Here is a 27,707-nt window from a genome sequence, read left to right as displayed (position 1 = left end):
ACAATTTAGATAATTAACTAATGAGTTGCGCAAGTGTAATCTCTGGTTGTCCTGAGGAACTTGCAGGGTGGGATGACAGGACCTGAGAAACCCTGTGCATTGTTGGCCTGGATTGTGGATGGAGATGTTTGCATGCCATTGCTAGGCTTGCAATGGTTACCAATTCATCCTGAACATGAGGTGTGGGAGCGGGGAGGCGTTGGTCCAATACATCCTTCAGCAATTTGCCTCCATTGGCGGATGAAGAGGAAAAAGAGGATATGACTTCACCCAGCTGCTTCCCCATTATCACTTCCAGTGCTAGCATCCCAAAGCTATAAACGTCGCATTTCTCAGTTACCCTCATTGTGTAGGCCAACTCTGCCAAATACATAATGTACGTCCATATATAAGTATGTATATATAGGCTAAAGTATAAAATTTAGGAAACATGTGTTACTTGGTTTACGGTGTTTACCTGGTGCTATATATCCATATGTGCCTGCACAGGCAGTCCAATTCGATGAGTCTGCATTTAGAAGCTTAGCAGTGCCAAAGTCTGAAACACAAGGCTCATATTCGTAATTGAGCAAAATGTTGTTGCTTGATATGTCTCGATGCACTATAGGTGGTGAGCAATCATGATGCATATAAGACAGGGCATGAGCTACACCTTTCACAATCCTCACCCTTGTGCTCCAATCCAGTTTGTTAGCTTCGTATTCTTTGCTCAAGATTGAAGCCAAGCTACCTTTTTCTATGTAGTCATAGACCAAAAACGAGTGATGGGCGTGTGAACAGAAACCACGAAGTTTCACAATGTTCCGGTGCCGTATTTCTATCAGTGCCCTTATTTCGTTAAGAAATTCCTTCCGAGACGACTCCTCACCATCAATTATTGGGTGGAGCTTCTTCACTGCAAATATGCTACCTGATAGCAGCTCTGCCTTGTAGACACTTCCGGATCCTCCCTTTCCAACGCAATATAGAGCATCAAAATCATTGGTTGCCTTGATGATTTCCTCATAAAGTCTTCTTCCATCAAATTCAGATATGGAAAAGAAATTTCTGTGCACCTCATTGCTCTGCTCTGTATCCTGCTCTTTAATTCTTCTTTTTCTAACCAAGGCAATTCCAAGGAAGGCAAGGAAAAGTAAAAGTGTCCCCAAGACAGGGAAAACAATTATAAACACGAGTCTTCGATCTTTTTTTGAGGCATGCTTATTTTCCATGGAGGGAATACTGCAGGGTTGAAGTCCTGCAATGTTACCACACAATCCGTCATTGCCTTCCAAAGGAGCATCTTGAAATGCTTTGTTGTTGGGGACGGGACCCTGCAACTGGTTGTAGGATATGTCGATTAGAACCGAGGTATGCAATTGTTTGAAATTTATGGGTATGGAACCAGAAAGATTATTGTGGGAAAGATTCAGAATCAGCAAGCTTTGCATTTGGCTTATTTCTGATGGTATTTGATGCTCTAGTGAATTATGACTCAAGTCTAGTTGGGACAAGTGGACTAAATTCCCCAATTGAAATGGAATTTTTTTGCTGAACTGGTTGTTGCTCAAATTCAAGTCGTGTAAATTGGAGAAGTCACCTAAAGTGCTTGGAATTGACCCATTGAATTTGTTGGTTGACAAGTCAAGATATTCAAGAGCCTTCAATGATTCAAATTCTGAAGGTATGTGACCCCAAAGTTGATTACCATTCAAAATCAGACTCAGCAAAGAAGTCAATCTCCCAATCGCATTTGGAATCACCCCAACTAAGCCATTTGAAGAAAGATCCAGTACATGAATTTGGGCTGCATTGCCAATCTCAGGTGGGATGCTGCCAGTCAGGTTGTTTCCGGCGACTCGGAGAGTTCCTAAGCTTGAACATTCCCCCCAAACAGGTGAGATTTCACCGTAGAAGTTGTTGTGGCTTAGGTCTATATATTGAAGATTTGGATAGGCACCAAAATCTTCAGATATATTTCCCGTCAGATGGTTCCCATGAAGAAGGAGTCTAACTAAGCTCTTGCAAGTTTTCAAGCTTTGGGGGAGTGGACCTATCAAATGGTTGGTGTATACTGTAAAGTTTTCCAGTAATCCACCTCGGCAAATATTTCGTGGCAAATAACCAGTAAATTGGTTAGTATCCAATTCCAGTATAGTCAACTTCATGAGATTCCCTATCTGTTCAGGGATGGATCCGGAAAGTTGGTTTTCACGAAGGAATAAGGCTTCTAAGTCTCTCAAGTCACCAAATGATGGTGGAATGGAGCCACTGAGTTGATTTCTGCTCAACTCTAAATCTACCATAGACTTCAGGTTACCTATCTCTTTTGGAATGGCACCAGAAAATTGATTTCCATAGAGATAGAGAGAGGTAAGGTTTGTTAGATCACCTAAAGATGTTGGTATTGAACCAGAAAGATTATTATTGTTAAAGTGCAACAGAGTTAGGCTTTTTAAGCTTCCAAAATTTGGAGGCATTGGACCTGTAAAATGGTTTTTAGCCAAGTCCATTTCAACCAAATTTGAAAGGTTTCCTATCTCTAGAGGAATGGAACCAGAAAGTTGATTGTCATAGAGAACCAAATATGCCAGGTTTTTTAAGCTTCCAAAATTTGGAGGGATCAGACCTGTTAAATGGTTTCTAGCCAATTCTATTTCAACCAAATTTGAAAGGTTTCCTACCTCTGGAGGAATGGAACCAGAAAGCTCATTGTCATAGAGAGACAAATTTGCTAGGTTTTTTAAGCTTCCAAGATTTTGTGGGATTGGACCTGTTAAATGGTTATTACCCATTTCCATTTCGACCAAATTTGAAAGGTTTCCTATCTCTGAAGGAATGGAACCAGAAAGTTGATTCCCACTGAGAGCCAAATAAGTGAGGTTGATCAAATTACCCAGAGAAGCAGGAATTGGACCTTCTAGATGGTTAAGGTCAAGAGCAAGCTCATAAAGAAACTTAAGCTGACCTATCTCTGGAGGAATCCTCCCAGAAAGGAAATTTACATGGAGATACAAAATAATCAGGTTGCACAGGCTACCCAGAGAAGCTGGAATTGGACCTTCTAGATAGTTGTCGTAAAGAGCAAGCTCGGAAAGAAACTTAAGCTGACCCATCTCTTGAGGAATTGAGCCATTTAAGTGGTTTTCATTTAGGTGCAAGACCTGAAGATTTGTGAGACGACCAATTTCTGGTGGGATTTTTCCAAACAACAGATTACCAGATAGATCAAGATAGGTGAGTTTGGAGAGGGAACTAATCTGAGGTGGGATGGCATCAAGGAGTTTGTTGTAGCTAAGGTCAAGATATTCAAGATTAGGGAAGGACAAGAATGATAATTCATGAAGTGTACCTTGAATACCAGAATTGGTGAGGTTTATCTTGTTGACATTTCCAGCAGTGTTGCATGAAATACCAGTCCAAACGTTGCATGGACTTGCATTTGCTTTTGGATTGGTGGAACTACTAGGAGAGTAAGTCCATGAGGTCAGATTATTCTGGGTTTGGTTTTGGAAACTGGCTTTCCATTCTAAAAGAGCCTCTGCTTCACTGGAACTAGAACTAGAGCTAGCAGAAGCAAAAGCATTGTTTGGTAATGAAACAAGTAGAGCATACAAGATAACGCAAGCTAGAAAGCAAGCTTCACCATAAAAAGTTGATGTGCTCATGTTTTTGTGTGTTGGCTGTATGAAACGTTTTAGTACTCGAGGGCTTTATTTATAGTGCTCTGCATGCATTTGTGGCATTAGCTAGTGTTCTACGTGTGCCTTGGTTCAGAATTGAAAAGTCTGGTTTTTCTTAATTTGGGGAGACTTGGGAGCTTTTGTTTACCTATCCAACTCTCTGTCTGTTACCCTGAAGTCAAAATGAAAGTGACAGAAGTGAGAATAGCCAAAGAAAATTTATTCATTTTTTTATTTTTAATCCTGGCGTAGAAGTTACACCAAAGTCTCTGTGTTGAAATTGGAACTTTATATCTTGTCTTTGATTTCAAAATGGAAGTGATACAAGTAAGAAAGGCCAAAAGGAAAATATTCATTTTTTATTTATTTAATTTTTTTTTAAGTCCTGGAGTAGAATTTGCATGGTGAACGGATATTTCCTATCGTTTTGCCGCTGACAGCGGCCCGCTGCACCTACAGTACGGTTGTTATTTCCTAAATTATGTTTATTTCCAATTTCCAAAGCAGTGTAATTTCATGAAGTAACAAGCTGGGAAAGTAAGTCCATGAGGTCAGATTATTATCTTGGGTTTGGTTTAGAAAGCTGGCTTTCCATTTGAGAAGAGCCTCTGCTTCAATAGAACTAGAACTAGAACTAGCAGAAGCAAAAGCATTGTTTGGTGATGAAACCAGCTTAAAATACAAGATAACGCAAGCTAGAAAGCAAGCTTTACTGTAAAAAGCTGATATTTTCATGATTCCCATGGTTTTGTATGTGTTTGCTGTATAAAACGTTCTAGCTAGTACTTCATGACTTATAAAATAAGTATTCTACAATGGTTGCAGTAGCAATTGTTCTGGAATGTTCAGAGTTAAAAGTTCTGTATAAATTTGCTTTCATAAGTCATAACTATGATGGTTTTGGTCGATCTGGGGAGACTCTGGAGTGTTTCATTTACTTGAATCCAAGTGTGTGTGTGTCATCTTTGAAGTTAAAATTGGAAAGTTTGCATCTTGCTTGCATACCTAATGAAATTGACAGAAGTCGGTCTTTATTGGTGTTTAATGGTTTCCTTCGTATGAGAAAGGCTAAGATTAAGTCTTGGTGTAGAACTTCCATAATCAACTGTGTTCACTATTGCATGAGACGAAGACGATCTGGGATGGGTTTTCACTTTGCTTAAGGCGGGACTTAAAATGAGCTTGCCAATTGGGGGAGACCTGGGAGCTTTGGTTCACTTGAGCCAAGTTTTGTCTGTTATCTCCTGAAGCTGGAATTGGAAACTTGGCATCTTTGTCTTTGAATTCAAAAGAACAATTTTTTAGAGGTGAACGAGCATATCCCCCTCCCCTATTGTCGATTAACATACTTTTACTTAATAAATCCATATTTTAAATAAACCTTTAAAGATCATCTCTGTAAAAAATCAATCGAATCAGAAATTGCAATTAATTGGGTTAGAATTATGGAATTCAATTCTCAATCCTTTTTCCCCCCTCTTTTATTGAAAATGATATTCATGAAAGTCAGTCAATTAAGGAAGCTCAACTCTATGTTTATATTATAACAAATTAATTTTCTATTTATATTATTGATATTATTATTAGGGAAAATGTCCTTTTACTCTAATTGTAGGGAAGTTTTTGGTCTTTACACCACTCACTTAGTTTATTTTTTATTTTTTCAATTACTCATAATAATTCTTATAACTGTTCCCTAATACCTAGGGCTGTCAATTCTGACACGACCCGATAACACGACTCGAAACCCGCACGAAATAAAGCGGGTTGAACCCGCACGATTAAAAAGCGGGTCGGCGGTGGGTCAACCCACCATGACCCATTTAATAAATAGGTCGGCCACGGGTCAACCCGCCAACACGAAGTGAACCCGTATAACCCAATTATGTTGTACTTCTTCTTGAAATTTTGGACGTTTGGAGTATTTGATCATAGGATTAAACAATTTGAAATATTTTGCTTTATTATTATTAGATTTAATTATTTATGAATTATATATAATTATTTATATTATTTGTCTTGTGGAGTTTTTAGCGAATTTAATCAATTTATGCATTTTATTAGTTAAATGGGTCGTATTGTTAACATTTAAATGGGTCATTTTGTCTAACACTACACGACCTATTTATTAAATGGGTTAAGCGGGTTGGAAACGGGTAACCCGTTTAATAAATAGGTTGGGTTTGGGTTTAAATTTTTGACACGATTATTAAATGGGTTGGGTTTGGGTTTGTCTCTTGAGACACGACAAATACCTTGACCCGACACGAACCCAACCCGACACGACCCATTGACAGCCCTACTAATACCCAATCAAGTGTTTTTTTTTTCTGCTTTTTGTTTTTTTGTTTTTTTTTTTTGTAAGACTATTTTACCCTCACACCTCATGTGGAAGAGAGAGAAGCTATGAGAGACTTCCCGGAGATTTTCGGATATCGCCGAAGGTACGCTAGTCTTTACCAGAGGTCCTTAAATAAGTAAACATAACCAAAATTTTTGATGTCTTAGGTGGTTTCCAAAAAGGACTGTTGTTTCTATATATACATTAGGTGCTACAAGCCCTAATGATTATTCACCAAATTTTTCTTTAATATTGAACACATTCAAGATGAGAGCTATAAAGGAGGGGCTTTGTGACAATGATGATGAAGAAGATGATGTAGCTGCCCTAGAAAGAAAGATGCAAAGTGCAAGAATGCCTTCTAATATCTAGAATCATGCACATAGGGAGTTAAGTTACGTGTTTGACACAAAGTTTTTCGAAGAAAATAACGATAAGACTATTATTTGCATAAATTTGTTATGTAACTTATGTTTACATGTTGCCAATGTTGGTGTGCTAAGATTTTCCTAAATTTATTGTTCTTAATGTACATTGCCCTTTGCTGATTTTTTTTTTTTTTTTTTGATCATATCAATAACTAATCTTTTTGTGAGTCAAACTCACAACCTCCCACTGATAAAGAGGAGATTTATGCCATTAGACCAAATGGTACTGGGTCCTTTGCTGATTTTGAATCCAAATAATATGAGATTGAGGAATATATATATATATTGTGCCCTTTTAGCAATTTGATGACAAATTAAGTGGTTAAGAGTTGTGCCTTTTCTGGAATTTTACAATTCATTTTATTTCTTTATCAAAAGCAACCAAAGTTCTATACATTACAGCAGTTAAATTAAGCAATCATAAATGCTGCAGCAAAACGCTGATACTATCTAGCAAAGGCGATCGGACTATCATGCCAATCGCCAAATCGTAAGACCCTCGGCAACGCGAGGGCATGCTATCTAGTTTACAACTAATGGTTCTACTCCTTCAAGATCCAATTTAATAAAGTAATAACCAAACTTTCTACGTTCAATCAATTCTTCTTCAAATATACACGTCTAATTCTTCTATTTCTGCAAAATTCCATCAATTCTTCTATCAAACAGTGAATAATTAAAGAGATATGAGCCAAAAAAGTACATCTTGGATCTTTATAACCTTTGCGATATTAGAATTATAACGTACTAATATGTCACAGCACACTGGCTTAATGTAGCTTAATCTATAATCATCTATGAGGAAGAGTCAATGAATTCGGTATGAAGATGATGAATTCACAGAGAAAAGTATGAGTTCTGCAATTGTAGAGAATTGGTTACAAAGAAAAATGAAGCAGATGGATAACTGGTATTTTTCAGACTACCTGAATTACACATAAGAAATATACTTTCATAGTACTAGTTTGATATAGTCACACAATCGGATAGGAAGCATACATAGCAAGGCCACAAAGACCTGCACCGTTAGTTTCAGTTCTAAGAATTCTCATGTAGCCCTTTTCACCCCACTTGTCCCCCCATGAATTCTTAATTAGCCAGTAGTTGGTGCCGTTGTCTGTCCCGTACCCAATAATTGTGACAGCATGGTTCAGTGTCTGACCGCAAGGACCTTTAAACACTCCACCTCCGTATGACCGAAATTCCATTCCATGACTGTCGATGGCAGTCGCGACTGGTTGCATGGAAACAGCCTTGAGTAGAGCATTTTGATTGTTGGGTGTTACATTTTCATAACCAGTTATCCGGGCAGCTTGCATAGTTTCCTTTCGAGTGTCGCATTCTTGGACCGTTAACATGTCAGGAGTGCTCAGGTATGGGTACTTTTCTTCACTAGCAATTCCTCCATTTGTCTTTATGTATTCAAAAGCTGATCGGATGTCACCGCTATCGCAGCCGATGTTACGGTCACACTCCAAAAGTTGTTGCTCAGACAGCGAGACCAATTGGCCGGTTTTGATTTTCGTAATCCCTTCCACGGCTGCCGCCGCAGCAAATGCCCAGCAAACATCTACACATACCATACCAAAAATTAATGGAGGAATTTTCTCAATTAAGCAAGAATGAGTGGATACAGGAAATAAATAATACAAGGAAGGTTTGAGAGATATATGGTGATAGCTTCTCAATAACTTACTACATGAACCTTGATCCTTAATAGAGGTGACGGCTCCTTGTTCGCTCCAGTCAAGGCTAGCTGGAATATCATCAATGGACAGGCTTCGGTATATAAAGGACTTATCTTCGGATGAGGATGTTAAACTGGTGCCGGCAGGCGTTTTGTATCCAGTATGATGTCTGAGGAATTCTTCATTGGTCATATCAGAGAACTGATTGACGCTTAACTTGTACGTCTTTTCCCTGTCATTGTTGAATTTCTCCACAAACTCTACATTCTTCTTGAATATGGTAAAACGTCTTTCCTTCTCTGTGCTGTCCGGGTAGACACGCCCATACTCGGCCATCCATTGCTCATGTTTCTCAGCAATGGAAGCTTTGTACAATGCGCGAGATGTGGCTTGGGATGCCAAGGTCCCCAAGATGGTGAATATGGCAATCATCACAAGGATTTTTTCAAAAGCCATTTTTTGACAAACTACTTGGTACTGATAGTTACCAGAGGGATAGCTGTGTACCAATGGGTTTGGAACTAAAATAGTGATTGCCAAGTCAGCTGTGTAAAGCCAGGCATACTATGATTACCAGCTTGGGTTCATGATTATATAGACGATGATCAAGCATCACAGCCTTTGCTTGGTCAATTAATGCACATAATTTCTTGAGAGAGACAATTTTTTTAATTAGCCCTTATTTCTGACCTTACAATATAGACCACGTGCATGTTTTTACAACATTCAACATTTGTGTCATTTCTATTATTTCGACCATCAGCGAATAGTACGTCAAATAACTTTTTGTGCTTCATAAATTCAAGTTTTGATCATTTTCAATCTGAATGTTAGTCGACGGATAGTTTGAGTTGGAGAGGGAACGAAACTAAGTAACTAACCTTATACATGAGAATTATGTCCACACATCGATGTCAATATAACAAAAATATGACATAGACTGCAAATATTGTTGATTTATGAACCAAAATTGCAAAATTCAAAATACATGGATCCAAATTATAATTTGATTCTATGTGCAATTATCCTTTCTTTGTAATTTGAGAAGAAATTCGAATTTCCACACATTTTCCACAAGTAGATATGTAGAGTAAATATCTAAAGAGTGTTGTTGATATCTTGTGGAAAAATACATGAACAAATCCACTTCTATGTACAGCCAAGTCCTACTGACTCGTTTTCTTGAACAGGCATATACGCAACCAAGTTCGAGTAACTTGCATGGTCTTAGTTCTGAGATTCTGATGAGTTCTTCCAAGTCTCCAAATATTCCAAGAAGGTCTAATATAATCATCTTCATGGTGTGGCTGAGTTCATGTCTACTATAGCCACACATTTCATTCAATTTCTCCAAGTTGGTTGCATGCATGTTCCAAGCAGTCGGCAATAGGATGTCTCAGCTTGTGTCACGGCGAAAAGTTAAAATAACTTTTCGTGCTTCACATATTCATGTTTGATTATTTGAATTTAAAGGTTAGACGGAGAGTTTGGGTTGGAGAGAATAACGAAACTAACCTTTGAATAAAGGGCCGGTGCGGCTACCCTCAAGTCTTGATTAAAGAAACCGTCGAATACAAGGGGGAACATTAAGCCTAAACCCCTGAAGGCCCTGATTACATTTTGAAACCGTCGAATACAAGGGAGAACATTTTGAAATACTATCATGAGTCTCTACTAAACAATTGTATTCAACAAAGCACCAGCTAGCAAAGAGCGCTCTATTGGCGACTCTATTTGCTTTGACACAACGGAAAGATAACTCGATTACAGTATACATGAGAAGTATGTCCACACATTGATGTCAATATAACAAAAAATGACATAGTTTGATGATTTATGAACCAAAACTGCAAAATCAAAATACATGGATCTAAATTATATTGATTCTACGTGTAATCATTCCCTTCTTTGTAATTTGAGAAGAAAGTCGAATTTCCACACACTTTCCATGATTGGATAAGTAGAGTGAATCTCTACAAGGTGTTGTTGATTTCGAACCTGGCTTCCATTTGAGAAGAGCCACTATTTCAATGGAGCCAGTAGAAGCAAAAGCATTGTTTGGTGAGGAAAGCAGATGGAGCATACAAGATAACGCGAGCTAGAAAAGAATCTTTAACATTAAGGCCTCGTTTGTTTGCTGGAAAGGAAATTGGTTTCTTGGTCTTTCCCATGAGTATAGGCAAGTAAATTTCTCACTAGTTTCCTTACCAGTGTTTGGAAATACCAGGAAGTAATCGCAAAATGTATTTTACTTTTCTTTCTAATGTTTGGTTTGTGCATGAATAAGAAAGTAGGTAACATTAATTTTTCAATAATCTTCTTATTATCAAAACATAAACAATTCAAGATTCAAAAATTTCTTGGATAATTTGGTAATTACAATCATTAAAATAATCTTTAGAGTAGGTAATTAATGTGCAATTAATGTAAGGAAAATATGAGAGAAAATGAATCTTATGGGGTGTGGGAGGATCCATTTTCCCCCCACATTTTCCCTTCATGAATGGAAGTTGTTCATTTCCTTGGATGTGCCAGACAGGTAGACACAGAAAATGATTAACTTTTCTTTTCCAACTTTTCCATTCCGCGAACTAAACGAGGCCTAAAAATTGTTGGTTTCAGCAAATTTCAGGGAGACTTCGAAGCTTTTCCTTCACTTGATCGAGTCAAGTCTTTGTCTGTTATCTTTGAAGCTGGAGTTGAAAATTTTGCATCTTTGGCTTTGAATTCAAAATGAATTGATAGAATGGTCAAGATCATTTTCAAGTCCTGGCGTAAAAGTAAAAAGTTACATACTCAACACATTGTTGCATGACTGAACAGATAGAAGAAAGACGAATCGGGACCTGCTTTCACATGGTTTCTTGTTAATTAGGAGTTTGAGTGGGCCTTAATTAAAGTCAGCGTGTTTGCCAAGGTTCACGGTCATGGACTTGCAAAACACTCCTGGCCCAGTGCATTGACTCTAGTAGACCTAAGCAAGTCATGGTCTTGGACGTGGTCTTTCACATGGTTTCTTGTTAATTAAAGAGCTTGAGTGGGCCTTAAAATCAGCGTGTTACTCATGGTCATAGATTTGCAAAACACTCCCGGCCCAGTGCATTATTCTATTATACTTATGCAACTCATGGTCTTGGACGTGCAACACACTAGTAGACTTATTAGAGTTTGGAGCCTCTATCTTCAACTATACAACTGCATGTGTCGGGAGAAAATCAGAAAATGCAACTTGCATCGTGAACTGCATGTGTGGAGAAAATGCAACTGGCATCGTGAACCGCAACTTCTTTTTTGTTTTTTTTTTTTTATGAGAGGAGGTTAGCGTTGGTAAGTTAGCAACACATACCCTTCGTGGGTACCCCAACAGAGTCAGACTAATCCCTTCCGAACGCCAGGGGGCATTAAACACCCACTGGCTGACCCCAAGGCCTCATGGGGATTCGAAAGCCAGACCTGGGAATTCCAGACTAAGACCTTCTACCACCCCACTATTTCTAGTGGGTAACCACAACTTCTTTTGACATGACATTTCAAAGGGCATACCTGTCGTGTTTTGTGCATTAAATACTAATCTTAGTTTTATATATAATCAACTAATGTACGTGACTCAGACAGCTGAGGTGGAATCAAAATTTAAAATTAAATAGTCGAGATATAAAATATGAGAGTATAGAGAACAATAATGTTAAATTTAACAATTCCAACTCACGTTATTAAGTATCTTCATAATAAAATAATTGAATAAGCTAGACATCAATGACAATTAATTGCAATATGTTATAAACTTAATCAACATTTTCATGTTTTTTTATAAATTGGGTAATTAATACATAATACTTAATGATTTTTAATTATTTTCTTTATCATTTTCAATATATATATATATATATATATCTTTTTGTTATTTGTTTAGTGCTTTTGGTTTTTTTTTTTTTGGGGGGGGGGGGGGGGGGGGGGGGAGGAGGGGGGGTGTTGGCCTGAGCATGACCTATTTATTGGCCCAGTATGATATGGGCTCTGGCCATGGCCAGGTCGGCTTAACATTCAAGTAAATGGGCTGGCAGGAATTCGAACATGATAATAAAAATATCGGCCCAAACACAGCATGAAGCACTAATAGGCCCGCTTAAAAGGCGGCAATAGCTTCACCCTTTTAATTTATTAATTTTTTCTTTATAGATAATTTTTTTTTTTTTTATACTTTTAATCAATTTCTTTCCCAACCAAAAAATATAGTGTGTTCTTTTTTTCTTTTTTCTTTTGTTAAGTTGTATGAAGATCAACAATTCATATCACATGCTCGGCGTTTGAAGTTAAGTAGAATATAGTGCCTACGAGGCGAGGTGTTTTTATTAGCATAGACTACTCCGCGCTATTATTGTCCAAACAGAGTAGTTCATTCTTTGTACCATTCTAATCTATGAACTAGGGTCATACAATTGGTATGAACTCTTTAATTTCAAAAAACAAAAAAATTCAGATAATATCATATATTAGATCTAAGTGAGTACTTTTAATGGGACCACTAAAATGAGGACTAGTTGATGACTTTTTTTTTTAGACCAACTTTTCAATCATATTTCCGTAAATTAACTGTTAGCTGTTTAGATATTTATGTGTAGATCATTTATGCAATTTTTTGACCAAATAAAAATCGTTAAGAAATTCATAATCGTGAATTATCAATTATGAACATGAACGGCTCATATTTGATAAATTTAGTTCATCCATTGATTTGATCTACTTTGGTACCTTAATGATTAACAATTTAGAAGAAAATTTTCATAAGTGATCTACTCATGCATACATAAACATCTAGCTAACGGTTAATTTGACGTAATATAATCGAAAAGTTAGTCTCCCAAACCGTTGATTAAAAAGTCCTCAACTAGTCCTCTTTCCCTACAATGGTTAACAAGAATTCGCAATCATAAATTTATAGAGATTGGGTGGGGACTTGAGTTTTTCGTTTCTTTTGTTTTTGTCTCAAAGTTGGAAGAAGGGGAAATAGCCAATTAAACTTTTACAAAGAAAAATGGGTTACATATTAAGTAGAAAGAGAAATATAAAATTACCGTAACATATTTTATATATATATATATATATATATATAATGATTAGATTTAGGCTATGTTTGGGGGGGCTTTTTTGCTCCCCCGCTTATAAGCAAAAGAGCAATAAGCGTTTGGTAACGCAGCTTATCCTCAGCTTATTTCAAAAGCTGCCCCAGCTTCTATCGAAAAGGAGAAGCTGTCTCCCCCTGCTTTTAGAAGCCAGAAGCTGGTCGAGCACTGTAGCGGTCTTTACTGTTCATTAATGAATTTTTTGAAATCCCGGTTACTACCCTCCGTTGGTTGAATCAATTACACTCATCTGCCATGAAACTCTCGATTGATCAGCCTCTCAACGCTGGGCCGCATCTCTCTCGATCCTCCATCAGTCTCTCGCTCCTCCTCTGACCACAAATCGCTGCATCAGTCAATCCTCCTCTTATCACAGTGCCGCATCGTCTCTCGATCCTCCTTTGGCTGCATCAGTCGCCTCAGAACACCTCATCAGTCGTCGCTGGTAACTCCGCAGATCGCCGCATCAGTCGCCGCATCTAACACCGCATTAGTCGCTGCATCTGGAAGGAGGAGCAAGTCAGTCTCTCTCCCTCTGCTTCGTTCTTATCTTTAATCAAATGGGTGTTATATTTGTTTTGATTTTCATAGTGATGGGAATGTTTAGCAAAATGGTTAAGTGAATTTGTATGGGCTGTGATGAACTATCAGTAATTTCAATTGGGTTTCATGAGTTGGGATGAATACAGAAGAATGAACAGGAGGAGCATCAAATTTGATGACTCCATAAGCATGATCAATGCTATTGCAGCAATCAATGGGTTCTCTGAAAAATTGTTAAATTTTTTGTTTCTGTTGTATGTGGTTTCTTGTTTGAGATTTCTTAACCGAAGTAGAAGAGTGCATTTGGGTACAGAAATTAAACGTTTGGTACCTGATCTGATGGGAGCTCAGCTCAATTCAGATATTTGAGACTTTGTTATCCTGGTGTTCAGTGTTTGGATATGATTGAGCGATTTTTGGCTGTTCAAAAGCATGTGCCCGATGGTTTGGAGTTTTTTCCTAATTAGTTTGCATGCTGATATAAATCATGGTTTGCATGTTAATGTTCAAATTTAGTTTATTTTTCTTGAAGCTTGTTTTTACTCAAACAAAATTTAGTTTCGGTAAAATAAAATTTAACAGATTTTCTCTTATTTGAACTCTTCCTTCCTCTTTGAATTTTAGGCTTCCTACTCATTTGACCCTTTTCTTTACTTTCTCTTGTTTTTTGTATGCACAGTGAGACTGTAAAATTTGGCCACGTTACTTTCTTCTGGAATGGGAATCGCTATGGATGCTTTAACCCTGAAATGGAGGAATATGTGGAAATTCCAAATGATAGTGGAATCTCATTCAACGTCCAGCCAAAGATGAAGGCATTGGAGATTGCTGAACAGGCAAGGGATGCTATTCTGAGCAAGTTTAAACATTGCTATTGGAGGCCACGGACTGGCACCTGGTTTTCGGTTCCGCAAGGATCTTCCGAGTGGTGGTCTTGCCAATGTTGCTGCAACTATGATCATCTGCATGGATTTGAGGCCCCTTCCCAAGAGAACATAGGGAAAAGAATTCTCACTCTATTATTTCCTAAATTTTGATGTTAGGTTACAGATGCCCATTCAAAGAGGCATTGACTTCCCTTATTTTTGTTAAATAAGTTTGAAAAACTATGTTTGCTCACAGCTGCTGTGAGAGTACTGGGATTTGGAGATGACACAACAGTTGAGATGAAAATGGATTTTTGCTATTTTCTGCTTTCCAAATAGCATTTCTTGCCCTAAACATGAATATCCAAGTTTGTTACAAACTAATGTCTTTTTAGATTGAAGCTGTGTAAATATTGCTTTGCTTTTTAGTTTTTTCTTTTCTTGAGACATCATCTTTCCCTTGAATTTGATGGTCTATTTCTTATTTATCCATGATACAAAACTACACCAAAAAAATTTCAAAATTCCCTTGAATTTGAAATCATTTTTCACTGAAATTAAAAAATTTCTTATTCATAAAATTGTCTAATATTAATCATATGGTCACTATGATTTATAAAAATTGAAAGTTGACAAAAATTAATAAGGACATAATAAAGATTAAAAATAATAACGTTGTATTACCAAACAATCAAGGCAAAATAATCTCTCATGTCTAATTTGGTCATTCCACAAACAAAAAGCACAAGCCAGTTTGAGTTTACCAAACACTTTGTCACTGCTTTTGCCACTGACAGCTCTTATAAAAAGCCAGTTTACCAAACACTCAGCTACTTTGCTTTTCAGCCACTTATTCTCATAAATAAGCAAAAGCCAGCTTTTCTGAAAAGCCCAGCCATACCAAACATAGCCTTAAATAGTAGACCTCTTTATTAAATAACCCATATCCATATAAAAGTAAAGATAACCAAAATTTTGGATGTAAATCGAGATATTAAAATATATTAGGAGGGGTAATAATATCAAATCTAAAACGCGATATTTTCTGAACGCTAGCTCTGCTAGGGTTTTATGAGCCGCCTTCTGCAGCTCCTACACCTTCTCCATCTTCATGGACAAAATTGCAGGTTTTGGATTGCTGCTTTTCCTTTTCTTCTTGTTCGCTGGTATTAGGGTTTTGGATTGCTGCTTTTCCTTTTCTTCTTGTTCGCTGGTATTAGGGTTTCAGTGAACCCAAGGATGACTTTTGCTGGTGGTTGGGAGCGAGATGAGTGGTTTGTGTTGTTGGGGAGTGGCAGCAGTGTCTTTGACCGGCCACCGCATCAGAGATATCAAAAGCTAGGGATTGGGGACATGCAGATTTCCGATCACGTTACTCAAGGTTGGGCTACCAGTGATGGAGAAACTGAGGAACTGTACTGGATCTCGAAGGTTGATGCTCGATGGGGGTCTAGTGTCTCTAATTGGGTTTGACTTGTAGATTTGGTATGGAGCCTGGTTGGTAAGAGCGTTTCTCCTTGGAGGTTTGATCGCAGGCCAACCTTACTTTTGGCTGCGATGAGTGATGGTGGACAGGTGGAGTGGGAGATGGCTTCTGTTGTCCCTTTGCAGATGCTCAAGGCTTGGGCGTGGCCTCTGGTGTTGAGGATAGATGGGGCAATGGAGGCGGCACTGTCGTTGGTCGTGGCAGGGATGATAGCGGCGCTGGCAGTGGTGGTGGTGTTTGGTGCAGTGACTGGGCCTTGAATTGGGTTGTGAGCCTTCCCTTTGGGCCCATCAGTTTGACTACCCCTTTGATGTGGGGTTGGATGAGCTCGGTCTCTATGGTCCATGGTAGTATTTAATTTTTGTTAGGTCGCAAAAACCAGTTGTTCTTAGGATCATTTTACTCTATTAGCTTCGGAGGTTCTTGGGTTTTGTTTGGAATAATGGTACGTGGACTTTCTAAAAGGTGGGTGTACTGGAGGTTTCCTGGGTCTTGTTCTTGTTTCAGAATAGGTTTTAGGGTTCTCTAAGGAACGATTCTTTCTGTCGACCCCATAGGGTGTTTCTTTTTTGTACTGCTTACTGAATCTATATATTGAGCTGACATTTTTTTATCAAAAAAAATCAAATCTAAACCAGTAAAAAAAAAATGAAAAATATATTATTAAAAAAAATCACAAACTATTTTACAACGAGACCCATTTTTTATGACCACTCGATCACTCACCCACACTCATTAGGCGTATATATAAAACTTACAAATATTAAGCGATCTTCCAATTTTAAATGTAAACTGCTTCTAATTAACAGTATAAAAATTATTAAGTAAAAAATTTGGCGGTAAAAGATAAACATTATTAACAACAACAGGTATTACACACTCAGGGATGGCCACCAGTACAACAAGAGTAGAAAAGAAAAATATAAACGGGCCCCAACAAACAACAAAGCCCAAAGAAGACCACCGCAAATGGAGGCCGCCGATTTGGGGAAAAAGGTTGGGTAAAGCGGAGAGAGGAAAATTAGAGGAACAACAAATAAAACTGCCACCGCCGGGGAAGAGAACTACCATGAAGAATTAAATAAAATTTCACCAAACATATTCGTCACTTGGGAGCCTAGACAATATTTTGTTTCTCGTGAACACACAAATATGAAATCTATGGAAGATCCCATATTTATGACTTCTACATTTTGAAAACGTGGCTCATGGAACATTTGGCGGTTTATGCCCGTCGCCACCCTGATTATCTTTTCCCGATCGCGGACTTCGCGGTCCTGAGCTAACGCTAACGCTACATTTAGCTCTTTTAGGACAGGACGCGGAAACGGAAGTACCATGTGATATGGATGCTTTCTTTGCCGCAATGATCTCTTCTACTGCATTGATATTAGGAAAGGTGAGTAATAAAACTAACCAGGGCATGTTAACAACATGTTAAGAATTAATGTGTGGGAAAGAGACTAACTGCTTTTTGAAGACTTGGAAGCTCTAGCAAATGCTACTTGGGATGAGCTCAAGAACAGCATTAGGAATATGAAGGGAATCAAGTAGACAGTGCAGCGAGCTTTCTCGTGAACCATTGTATCGTATACCGTCTATGAGTAATAGGTATAAATTTTCTTCTTCCTCTCCTCTCTTTTATGGTAACATATAATATTTTTTATTTTATTATTATTATTATTATTTATCAGAATGGTAACATATAATTGCACATGATAGAACACGGCAATTACGGTAAACTCGACTTTTAGTCGCCTTTTATTATTGTAATGAGAGATGATAATGGTCAAGGTCTTTGCTTAATGATGGCTACATCTCTATTAATATTTAATAAAGCGAGCAGCTGTTTACTGATGATCTTGGGGAAATTTTCAAACTTTTGAAATTGCATGCCCATAGTTAGCAAAACACAGGGAGAAAATGAGGGATTCAAATTTACTAATCACTACTCTTTAAGTGGTGATATCATCACTCAATAAGAAATTGTCATGTCTGATAAATCATACTCATAACTAACCATAGTTAATTTAATTATCAGAAAAAATAATAATAAAATAAAATTCTTGTTTAATACTTTAATTATTCACTAAATTAATTAATAATAAAAGATAGTAATTAAAAAAAGATATTAAATTCTCTCATCTTCTTCATCGACACTAGCCCAGCAAAGGCAAAACCTACAATGATTTCTTTCAACGAATCCTACATACCTAGAAAACTCAAATGAACATAAACTCTTCTTTGGCTTTTGTCTGCCACATGAACGAATAAAAAGCGATGCGAAAACGAAGGAGAGCAGTGATGGGTTTGTCAGGGCATATTAGATACAAAGCCAGATCTCTTCCCTCCCAATTCTCAGAAACACACCAACAAACCCAGATCTCTTCCCTCCAGCACTTTACATCTTCCTCCCAACACACTAGTCCAGCACGAGGCAACTCACCAAATAATCCCAACAAACTCAATTGCAGACCATCCTACCATCGATCCTCTTCCTAACTTATTTTTACTTTTGGGCTTAATTTTCCATGAAGTTCAAAGCAATTTGAGAAATTGAAGCTCTATGAATTGTGGGCAACCAATTTCAGTTTGGGTTTTCGAGGTGAAATTTTTGTTGGAAAAGGCTGGGTATTATAGTATTAACTTTTTCTGTCACTTGGAGAAATTGATAATGAAAAAGTTTGCAGAACTCAAATCAAATTCCAAACCTGGGTTTTCTGGTCTGAAAGAGAGAGTATTTCGTGTTTCTCTCTCTTTGTTAACATTAATTCAAAGTTGTGGTGCTATTTTTGCTATCGCATGTTACTCGGTTTTGCTGGGTTTGAAGGGGAAGAGAGAGAGAGAGACGGGTCTGCCGGGTTTGAACTTTGAAGGGGAAGAGAGAGACAGTATTGTTTTTATTTTATTTCTCTCTCTTAATTAACCATTAATCTATACTATTATTAAGAGAATAGGTTTTGTTAGCCAAAATCAAAAATATTGACAGAAATGATCTTAAGAGATTAAAATACTTTGAGAATTAATTAAATCACAAGGGCTATTACGACAATTACAAATTATATTTTTCTTCATAAAAATAAACAAAATAAATCCCACAACCCACTTTTCTCTCCCACTAACTTTTCTCTACAATAACCGTTTTCTTCCATTATCTTTTCTTTTTTATTTTCTGAAAAAAAAAAATTACTTGCACATGCAGAGCATGTGTGAAGGAAGGCTAGTATTTATTAATTTATTAATACTAATTCTAAAAACTTAACTTTTGAGACACGTGGCAACTTATCAAAATTCCAGGATATGTGACAGAGGTAAGTTCCGCAACGTCGAAGAGAAAGGTGCAATTTTACATTGAAGCTGCTTAGATTAGATCGCATCAATTCTTTTTGTTCTTCAAACTCATTTTCAATCTTTGCATGTTGTGGTTGGGTCATGCAGGAGTTGTTGAGATTGTTAATCATTTTGAAGCTTGTGGATTTTCAAGGAGGATGAGCGCAATATGGACATTCAATAGTTCTCCTTAATCTGTTTCAGTTTTGTTAAATTCTGGAATCTCTAAAATTGTTTCTGAATTCTAACTCACTCAATTTAATACCGTTCATGTTATGCTTTAGGTTATGATTTGTGTAGTTGTTGTTTTTAGTTTGTTCTAATCGATTGAAATTTAAACTAAATATAGTGATCTGGATCAGAATTGAAACCCTTGCTGCACTGTGCTGGAATAACTGTTTAGTCTGTCTACCCTTTTTATCTTCTCCCCTTGAAAGTTAACATTTTCATCTAATTGTAGATTTATTACATGTGTTGTGGTCATGAAACATAGTGCAAGTAATTGTAAGGCTCCCAGTTCACAAAGCTAATACCTTACTAAGAAAAATATGATTTTAGAGGCTTTTAGAGATTAATCTTAGCTTAGAAACCTGCAAATGGGGTTATTTGGATGAAAGTGTTCAACCGGGGAAGAAGCATTATGAGAGCTCAGTGCTGTGGGACAGAAGGCTAGGAACTCCAAAGCAGATCTTTCCATAGTTTTGATATTGGAATCTTTTTTTTCTTTTTTTTCTCAGATGCTTAAATTTTTGTATCAATGATTTTCATGTCCCTAAAAAAATCAAGCGGCGGGAAGTATAATGTTCAGTGGTGCACTTGCTCTCCCTGTGTATTTCTGCAGTTATTCTCTTACTAAAACATCTTATAGTTCATTTTTTTTTGAATTGGGATTGTATTCTGCTTCATAGGCAGCTGGAGCATGACATGGAAACTGTGTGACAGTGCCGCAACCTGCTCCATTGGGAATTGTAGAACACAAATAATTTGACAGTGGATTGTGCATTTTATTCGCATCAAATTATTCCTATCCGATCTTTGATTCTCTCATTCACTAGATAAAATTTTCTGAATGTGAAGTTGGTATCTTTTAAAACATGGCTGATGTTATATTTGGAGTAAATGCACTGCAAGGTCGAAGTTGGTATTTTTTAAAACAGGGCTGATGTTATATTTGGACTAAATGCACTGCAAGGCAGGACCGTAGATTCCCATGGTGCTGGGGAACTTGGATCTAGGCCAGATGCTTTCTACACTTCTGAGGCTATAAGGTAAGAGCACACTTGATTAAATTTAAAGTTACTTTTAGGATATGTTGTGTCATTAATGAAAGGAAGTAGAATTCATTAGTTCAACACTCTAGGACTAACTCCTTTACATCGTAACTCATCTAAGACACTTAAAAAAACAAAAACAAAAAAACATGAGAAGTGAGTTGTTTAACCAAAACAGTTTTTACTTGACAATTTCAAATACTGCAGTTTTCTGACCCAGTCACCTTTTAAGTTAAAAACTGTACAAATCTGTTTAGAATATGATTCCATGGCCATCTAAAGAATTGTATCAGACATCCTAAAGAAACTCTCCGAGTTGGAATCACCTGAAAACAAATTTTCGACAATTAGTTATGAATTCTTAAAGTTCAATTACAGTTCCAGGTTTTTCTGTAAAACTGCAGCTATGTGCTTATTTCTTATTCTTTAATGCAACTTTCTAAAGCTCTAATTTGTGCAAAACTTCCAGGTACTGAAAATAGACATTTAAAGAAAAGAAACCACACCTTAATCAAAGCTTTAAAGCATGAGTTAAGGCTCTGTAAATTTAACTTTTAAAAACTGCATATTTTTCCTGCCTGATACTCAACTCTTCTTAATGATCAGAACATCAAAATTGAAAGATCGAAATAAATTATTCCATAGTGAAAGGCTGCAATTATATATATGCAAGTGTACACAGCAAGGTCTTCATCATCCAAGCTGCAATATTGATGTGAGCTTCATCACTTCCACCATAGAAAAAAGAAAAAGAAGAAGAAGAGGGTAAAAGGCGTTAGCTGTTTATAATCTTACCTTTGCTTGTACCACAATAGTCAGTGCAGCTGACAATCTGCCTTCTGGAAATATCTTGACTTCATATACTGTTTTTCTATATCTAATGGAAAGTAGGTCATTGTGTGAAGAATCTGCTTCTGTCCTAGATTTGGAGAGTGGGTTTGATTCTCTGAAAGTGATTGAAGGAAACAGAGATCTGAAAAATCATCAGCTATATATATTAGATTTGCATTTTGGTAATCAGATTTTAATTGGTAGCGATACTGTTTGTGTTTGATATTCAGGGATTGGACTTGCTAGCCTGTGTGAGACTGAATTGTCAATTTCTTTGCTTTTGTAAGCGGGACTTGGTAAATGTGTAGCTGTTTGAGGCGAAAAGTTTAAAGCTCTCTGTTTTGGTAGCTAAGAAATTAAGAGATAGTTTGAGGTTGAATGTTGAGATTTTGAATTGGCAACGGGACTTTGTATGTATAGTCGTAAAGAGGTGGCTAAGTTGTAAAGAACGTCATATTCAAATGAGAATAGATAATGGGGCGACTTCTTAAGCCTTTGAATTGATAGTAGGATTCGATGCATGTGTAGTGAAGCAGGGTGTAAATATTTGCAGAAAAAAGTACCATGCTTTCTGTTTTGGTTGCTTAGAAATTGAGGTAATTTGAGGTTGAATGTTATGGCAAAATGCTGTTGTTTTTTTTTGGTTGATGAGAATCAGCATTCAATTACAAATTGGTTGACTTTGCTATGGTTTTGTGCATTCACTGTGGGGCAAACTGATTAGTATCAACTATTGATATATTGTTTCAAAGCAAATCACAGAAGCAAACATGAACAATATGAAATAATCATGACAAATAAAACAAGAATTAATTGCACACGTGAGCACCGCACTTGCCCGTGCAGGAAGGCTAGTAAATTTTATCCCAACGATATTTCTCATAATACGTCATCATATTGGGCATAGCATATGCAAATAAGTCATTAGATGGTTGTGTGATGCACTGTATTATTGGTTTTTTTTTTGGGTCATAATTATAATGTTTTTTTCATTATTGGTTTTTTTTTGGGTCATAATTATAATGTTTTTTTTCAATCACATACTATATTATTGGTTAAGGATTCTTCCGTCCTTTAGGTAGTGTTTGGGTAGGGGATTTGAAGGTTCTAAGAAACTTCAAGGTGATGGGATTTTAAGGTGAAAGGATTATGAGGTGATGGGAAATTGAAATGAAGGGACGTAAGTGGTGGAATATACAAATGACTAGTTTGGGTAATTTTTTTGAGTGAAGAGATTTAATAACCGGATTTTGTAAAAAAAAAATTTTGACAAAATTAACCTCCTTTTCTATTTTGCTATGGAATTACTGCAGTGAAGTGTATTGTCCCTTGTTTTTACTAAATTAATTAAAAATAAAAAATTTTGTAGCTCACAAATTAATGATTAAGGGGAGCAGTGAAACAAACCAGCCATGTGATTAAAGGACTTTTTGTTGGTTTTTTCACTGAACTGTTCACAACTGGGGGTTGTAATCATCAGGATGTTATTCTTGAAAAGGTGCAGTGTCGGGTGAGTAATACCATGAATGACAAACTATTGGCTCCCTTTCAGAAGCAGGATATTGAGTTTGCTCTTCGTCATATGGCGGGTTCAAAGTCACCGGGGTTTGATGGCCTCCCTGCTCTCTTCTACAAGCAGTACTAGGATATTGTGGGTGAAGAGGTTAGTAATTTTTATTTGGGCGTTTTGAATGATGGGAATGATTTGGGAGAAGCAAACCACACTTTGATCACTCTTATTCCAAAAATTCCGGAGCCTCTTAGAACCTCTGACTTTCGACCCATCAGTTTATGTACTGTCCTTTATAAGTTGATCTCGAAAACTATAGTTAACAGAATGAAGAGTATCTTGGACAGTGTTATTTCTCCCACACAGAGTGCTTTCGTACCGGGTCGACATATCCATGATAATGTTATTGCAGCTTTTGAGACTATTCACTCTATTCGAAGAAATGCAGGGAGTGGGGATTCTAATTTGGTTTTGAAGCTGGACATTTGTAAAGCCTATGATAGGGTGGAGTGGGTGTTCCTTGAGAATATGATGTCAAAGCTTGGTTTTGCAGAAAGGTGGGTGGATTTGATTATGAGGTGTGTTCGTTCTACGTCTTTCTCGGTACTTTGGGAAGGACAACCTACTGGTTTTTTCCGACCGACACGAGGTTTGAGACAAGGGGATCCCCTATCTCCATACCTCTTTCTTTTGTGCTCTGAAGGGTCATCGAGCTTATTCTCCCATGCAGATATGATGGGATTCATCCATGGAGTACAGGCCAGTAGCAGCGCACCCTCTATATCACACTTACTTTTTGCAGATGATAGCCTTGTTTTTGCAAAAGCAGAGGTGCAGGAGGTGGTTAATTTGAAACAGATACTTCTCCTTTATGAATCGGCGGCTGGGCAAAAAATTAATTTTGAGAAATTAGCAGTGGCATTTGGCCGGGGTGTAAGAAATAGTGTGAAATTGGAAGTGCAGCAGATTTTGGGGGTACAAATTGTTCCTTTCCATGAACGTCACCTTGGACTACCTACAGTTGCTAGAAGAAACAAGAAGGAGATGTATAAGAAATTACATGAAAGGCTTGATCATCATTTGGTAGGGTGGCAAAGTAAATTCTTATCAAAGGCTGGCAAGATGATTTTAGTTAAGGCAGTGGCACAGGCAATTCCTACTTATACGATGAGTATTTTCAGGTTACCAAAAGGTGTGCAAACAGTCTATCAGTCAAAAATTACAAAATTTTGGTGGGGGAAAGGCGGAGGTAAGAAGGGGATGCACTGGTGTAAATGGGAGAAGCTTTGTCGAAGTAAATGGGAAGGAGGTTTGGGGTTTAGGGATTTGGAGGTGTTCAATCAAGCCTTACTGGCGAAAACCTTTTGGCGCATCATGCAGACGCCCCACTCTCTGATTGGCAGACTTCTTAGAGCTAAATACTTTCCAAATGAAGAATGGTTGACTGCAAGGCTGGGTAGGGGTGCGTCGCTAATTTGGAGGAGCTTGGTTTGGGGAAAGGAAGTGTTGGAGTTGGGCATGAGGTGGAGAGTGGGGAATGGGGAACTTATCAATGTAAAATCTGATAAGTGGCTCCCTAGGCCTTCTACGTTCAAGGTAATATCACCTAACTTGGCTCTATTGAATTTAAAAGTGTCAGATCTTATTAATTCTAATCATGAGTGGAGGGTGGAGTTTATTTATAGCCATTTTCTTGAGGTTGATGCACGAACCATCCTATCTATTCCTTTGCCTAGAAATGGTGGGTCGGATAAATTGGTGTGGCACTACAATAAAAATGGGAGGTTTTCTGTGAGGTCAGGGTATTGGGTAGCAGCACAGGAGAAGCTGAGAAGAGATAATTTGCATGCCTCGGGAAGTGGTGTGGGTGGTTGTTGTGGGTCCCAAAAGGGATGGAAGCTTTTGTGGGGATTAAGACTTCCTAATAAGATAAAAGTTTTTTTATGGAGAGCATGCAATAACTTTATTCCATGTGCAGCAGAATTAAAAAGAAGGAAAGTTAGTGGGGATGGTAGGTGTTTGGGGTGTGGATGGGGTGATGAAACGGTGTTACATGCTTTGTGGGAATGTCCCTTGACCCGTAAAGCATGGCAGCACACTTTTCTTGGGGAAGTATGTAAAGTTTGGAAAGAAAGAAGTTTTCTTGATTTGTTTTTGCATGTATCCATGGTAGCATGTGGCAAGGATTTAGAGTGGTTTGGGGTGGTGGTTTGGCAGGTTTGGCATGAAAGGAATAGTAGGTTACATGGGCAGATTGCAATGATGGCTGAATCCTTAATCACCAAGGCTGCTGCTTGGTGGGAGGTGTACGAACAATGGGGAGATCATGGCAGTAATGTGCAGCAAGGTGCTTGCATTGGGCAGTTGGGTGGGGTAAGGTGTGATGTACAGTCAAATGTTCCTAGCGGGCAAGGAAGTAGGCGCTCTGGTAGTAGACAAGAGAGATGGGAGAAGCCTAGGATGGGCTCAGTAAAACTAAATATTGATGGTGCCTTGAACGTGAGCCAGGGTGTGTATGGTACAGGGGCAGTGGTTAGAGATGACAGAGGAGCCTGCCTTGGGGTGTTGGCAGTACCAAGTGTGGGGTTTATTAACCCACAGACATGTGAGGTTCTAGCATTAGTGAATGGCTCGCATTTTTGCTATCAAGCAGGCTAAGCAGGCTTCACTAATTTGGAGATCGAAGGAGATGCACAGAATGTGTTTGTGGCATTAAATTCCAACCTTGAAGACCTCAGTCCAGATGGAGCTCTAATTGATGAAGCTAAGGTACTTTTGAGTTTGTTTCAGTCTTGTAGTTGGGGTTATATCCCTAGAAAGTGTAATAAAGTTGCCCATAGTGTAGCAAGGGCAGCTCTTTCCATTCCGTTTCCTACATATTGGTGGTAAATGGCTCCAGAGTGGCTTTTACCAATCCTAGTTGATGAAGTATAGTACTTGAGATTTAGTTGGAGTGTGGTACTCTTCCCAACCGGTTTGTGGTGGGTTTAATGAGGCCACTATATACTCCTTGATGTAATATGTTTTTTTATGGATGAATTCTTTTGATCAAAAAAAAAAAAAGGGGAGCAATGAATGAAATATTAATATGAAAACTTCCATTAAATGGAAAATAATGAAAAACACTAGAAATTTGGAAAAAAAAAATATACATTTAAGACAAAATTAATGAAATTTTCACGACAGACAAAATTAATTAATATGTCACAACTAGATCTTTTGTTGGCGATCTAACATGCAAAATTCTCAATTTGTCTCCATTTCGAGCTTGAAGAGTATGTCGGATACCCGTCCTGCAATCATTAATCCTTAGATCTTTTGAACCGTGATTGAGGTCCTCACCTCGCTTCTTTTTTTTATTTCTTCTAGGGTGTTTGATTTGGGGCAATGATTTACAAGGTGATTCCTTTCTATGGAAGTTGAGAAATCTAGCATCTAACAGAAACACAAGGAGAACAATGAAAAGCAATGGGCTGAAAACAAAAACGTTTTATACTTGAGCAAACCAATGTTCTTTGGTTCTCTGACCACATTAAGATGGTATGAAGGCTGCACAGAATTTAGATTTTTGGTCAAAGTTTCTTCCAGCAGATTCTGATACTTGGACAATGCGAAGAAGAAATTATCCTCTTTCCGTGCAACACGTACATGGCTTTAGATGCGTGAGGCAACAGCTTCTCTCAAGCAATTCTTTCTCATCCTGCAGATTATATAGAGCTAATGATCAGAGACCAGTTTCTAGGTAGCCATTATAACTCAACTTCTACATCTTTAATTTGTGAAACGATAATATAAATAGTGAAACTGTTGTTGGAAATCTGAGAAATCCCAGAAACCAGGAAGTCCCAACTCCCAATGACTATGAACATCCAGGCAATCGACAGTTCGACATCATACACAATAAAAGGATCAAGTCTGACAAACCTGCTGCGCATACAGATCGAGATCTGCTGGACATGGATGAATTTCTACACAGTTAATGACTGGTCTGATTCTAGCACCAATTTATTGACACTACCATAGCACCAATTTACATACAAATTTCAATTAAGCTCGATAGCACCAATTTATACCAATAGCATCCCACTGTCAAGAATCTACTTGGCATTATTCCAATAGCTGCTAGCCAGTCGGTCAGTTTACCATGATTTGAATCTGAAATCTTGAACCCCTGCATGGTACGATATGTAAGCCTTAGGCCTTTCAGAAGCTAAAGAATAAATAGATTAAAAAATAAGCCGAAGGTCAATGAATATGTCGATATGAACAACAGAGACAGAGCTCAAAGGAAGAACAGCAGAGGCTTGACAATTCCAATTCATAAAATTTTACAACCATGAACTGGAAGCAGAGAGCTTGCAAATAATAAACATCAGCAAACATAGAACAACAAAAATCGATCATGCTGAATTTACAAGTCGACATTCAGGTACCTTTTTATGCAACATTGATGTTCCTTTGAAGGTAATCATTTGGTAGCAAGTCCGTCTGTAGTTTTTTAAACTCCTTCGACGCATGTGAAATGCTCCAACTGTGCATTGCAGCATAGTGTCTGGCCACTTTGACAGCTTCGAGGTTCGAACCTAGGTTGGGGAGCACACCCAACTAGGCAAGAACCACTAGGTCAC

General features: G+C 37.7%; 2 protein-coding genes and 1 long non-coding RNA gene across 4 annotated transcripts; all 3 read right to left on the bottom strand.

The window, feature by feature from the left end:
* LOC112203308 (MDIS1-interacting receptor like kinase 2) lies at positions 1 to 3,647 on the bottom strand. The gene is made up of 4 exons (XM_024344296.2): positions 3,088 to 3,647; positions 2,537 to 2,727; positions 458 to 2,464; positions 1 to 360 (listed from the first exon to the last, which is right to left on the bottom strand). Exons 1-4 carry the CDS (start codon positions 3,645 to 3,647, stop codon positions 14 to 16), a joined length of 3,105 nt encoding a protein of 1,034 aa, XP_024200064.1. The 3' UTR covers positions 1 to 13.
* Positions 3,648 to 7,362: 3,715 nt separating this feature from the next.
* LOC112168170 (ervatamin-B) lies at positions 7,363 to 8,661 on the bottom strand. 2 transcript variants are annotated; one of them, XM_024305291.2, is made up of 2 exons: positions 8,128 to 8,661; positions 7,363 to 8,001 (listed from the first exon to the last, which is right to left on the bottom strand). In XM_024305291.2, the coding sequence occupies exons 1-2, from the start codon at positions 8,573 to 8,575 to the stop codon at positions 7,406 to 7,408; spliced, it is 1,044 nt and encodes a 347-aa protein (XP_024161059.1). In that variant the 5' UTR covers positions 8,576 to 8,661; the 3' UTR covers positions 7,363 to 7,405. The 2 variants fall into 2 exon arrangements, with proteins under 2 accessions (XP_024161059.1, XP_040362818.1); XM_040506884.1 differs by having other exon boundaries at positions 8,137 to 8,661.
* A 17,627-nt stretch (positions 8,662 to 26,288) lies between these two features.
* Positions 26,289 to 27,707, bottom strand: LOC121053153. The gene is made up of 3 exons (XR_005810925.1): positions 27,513 to 27,707; positions 27,004 to 27,250; positions 26,289 to 26,779 (listed from the first exon to the last, which is right to left on the bottom strand). It is a non-coding gene; the product is annotated as an uncharacterized LOC121053153 (long non-coding RNA).

Source organism: Rosa chinensis, chromosome 5 (assembly GCF_002994745.2).
Source record: "Rosa chinensis cultivar Old Blush chromosome 5, RchiOBHm-V2, whole genome shotgun sequence".
Taxonomy (NCBI): domain Eukaryota; kingdom Viridiplantae; phylum Streptophyta; class Magnoliopsida; order Rosales; family Rosaceae; genus Rosa; species Rosa chinensis.
This window is presented reverse-complemented; position numbering and strand designations above follow the sequence as displayed.

Excerpts from the sequence above, each read along its gene's own strand:
- LOC112203308 (XM_024344296.2), bottom strand. The coding sequence starts at position 3,647 with ATGAGCACATCAACTTTTTATGGTGAAGCTTGCTTTCTAGCTTGCGTT. Across the intron at positions 2,728-3,087 it reads ATTCCTCAAGAGATGGGTCA|CTTAAAAAACCTAGCAAATT; the intron begins GCTTAAGTTTCT and ends AAATCTTGGAAG. Across the intron at positions 361-457 it reads ATATGGATATATAGCACCAG|AGTTGGCCTACACAATGAGG; the intron begins GTAAACACCGTA and ends TGTATTTGGCAG.
- LOC112168170 (XM_024305291.2), bottom strand. The coding sequence starts at position 8,575 with ATGGCTTTTGAAAAAATCCTTGTGATGATTGCCATATTCACCATCTTG. Across the intron at positions 8,002-8,127 it reads TAAGGATCAAGGTTCATGTA|ATGTTTGCTGGGCATTTGCT; the intron begins GTAAGTTATTGA and ends TGGTATGTGTAG.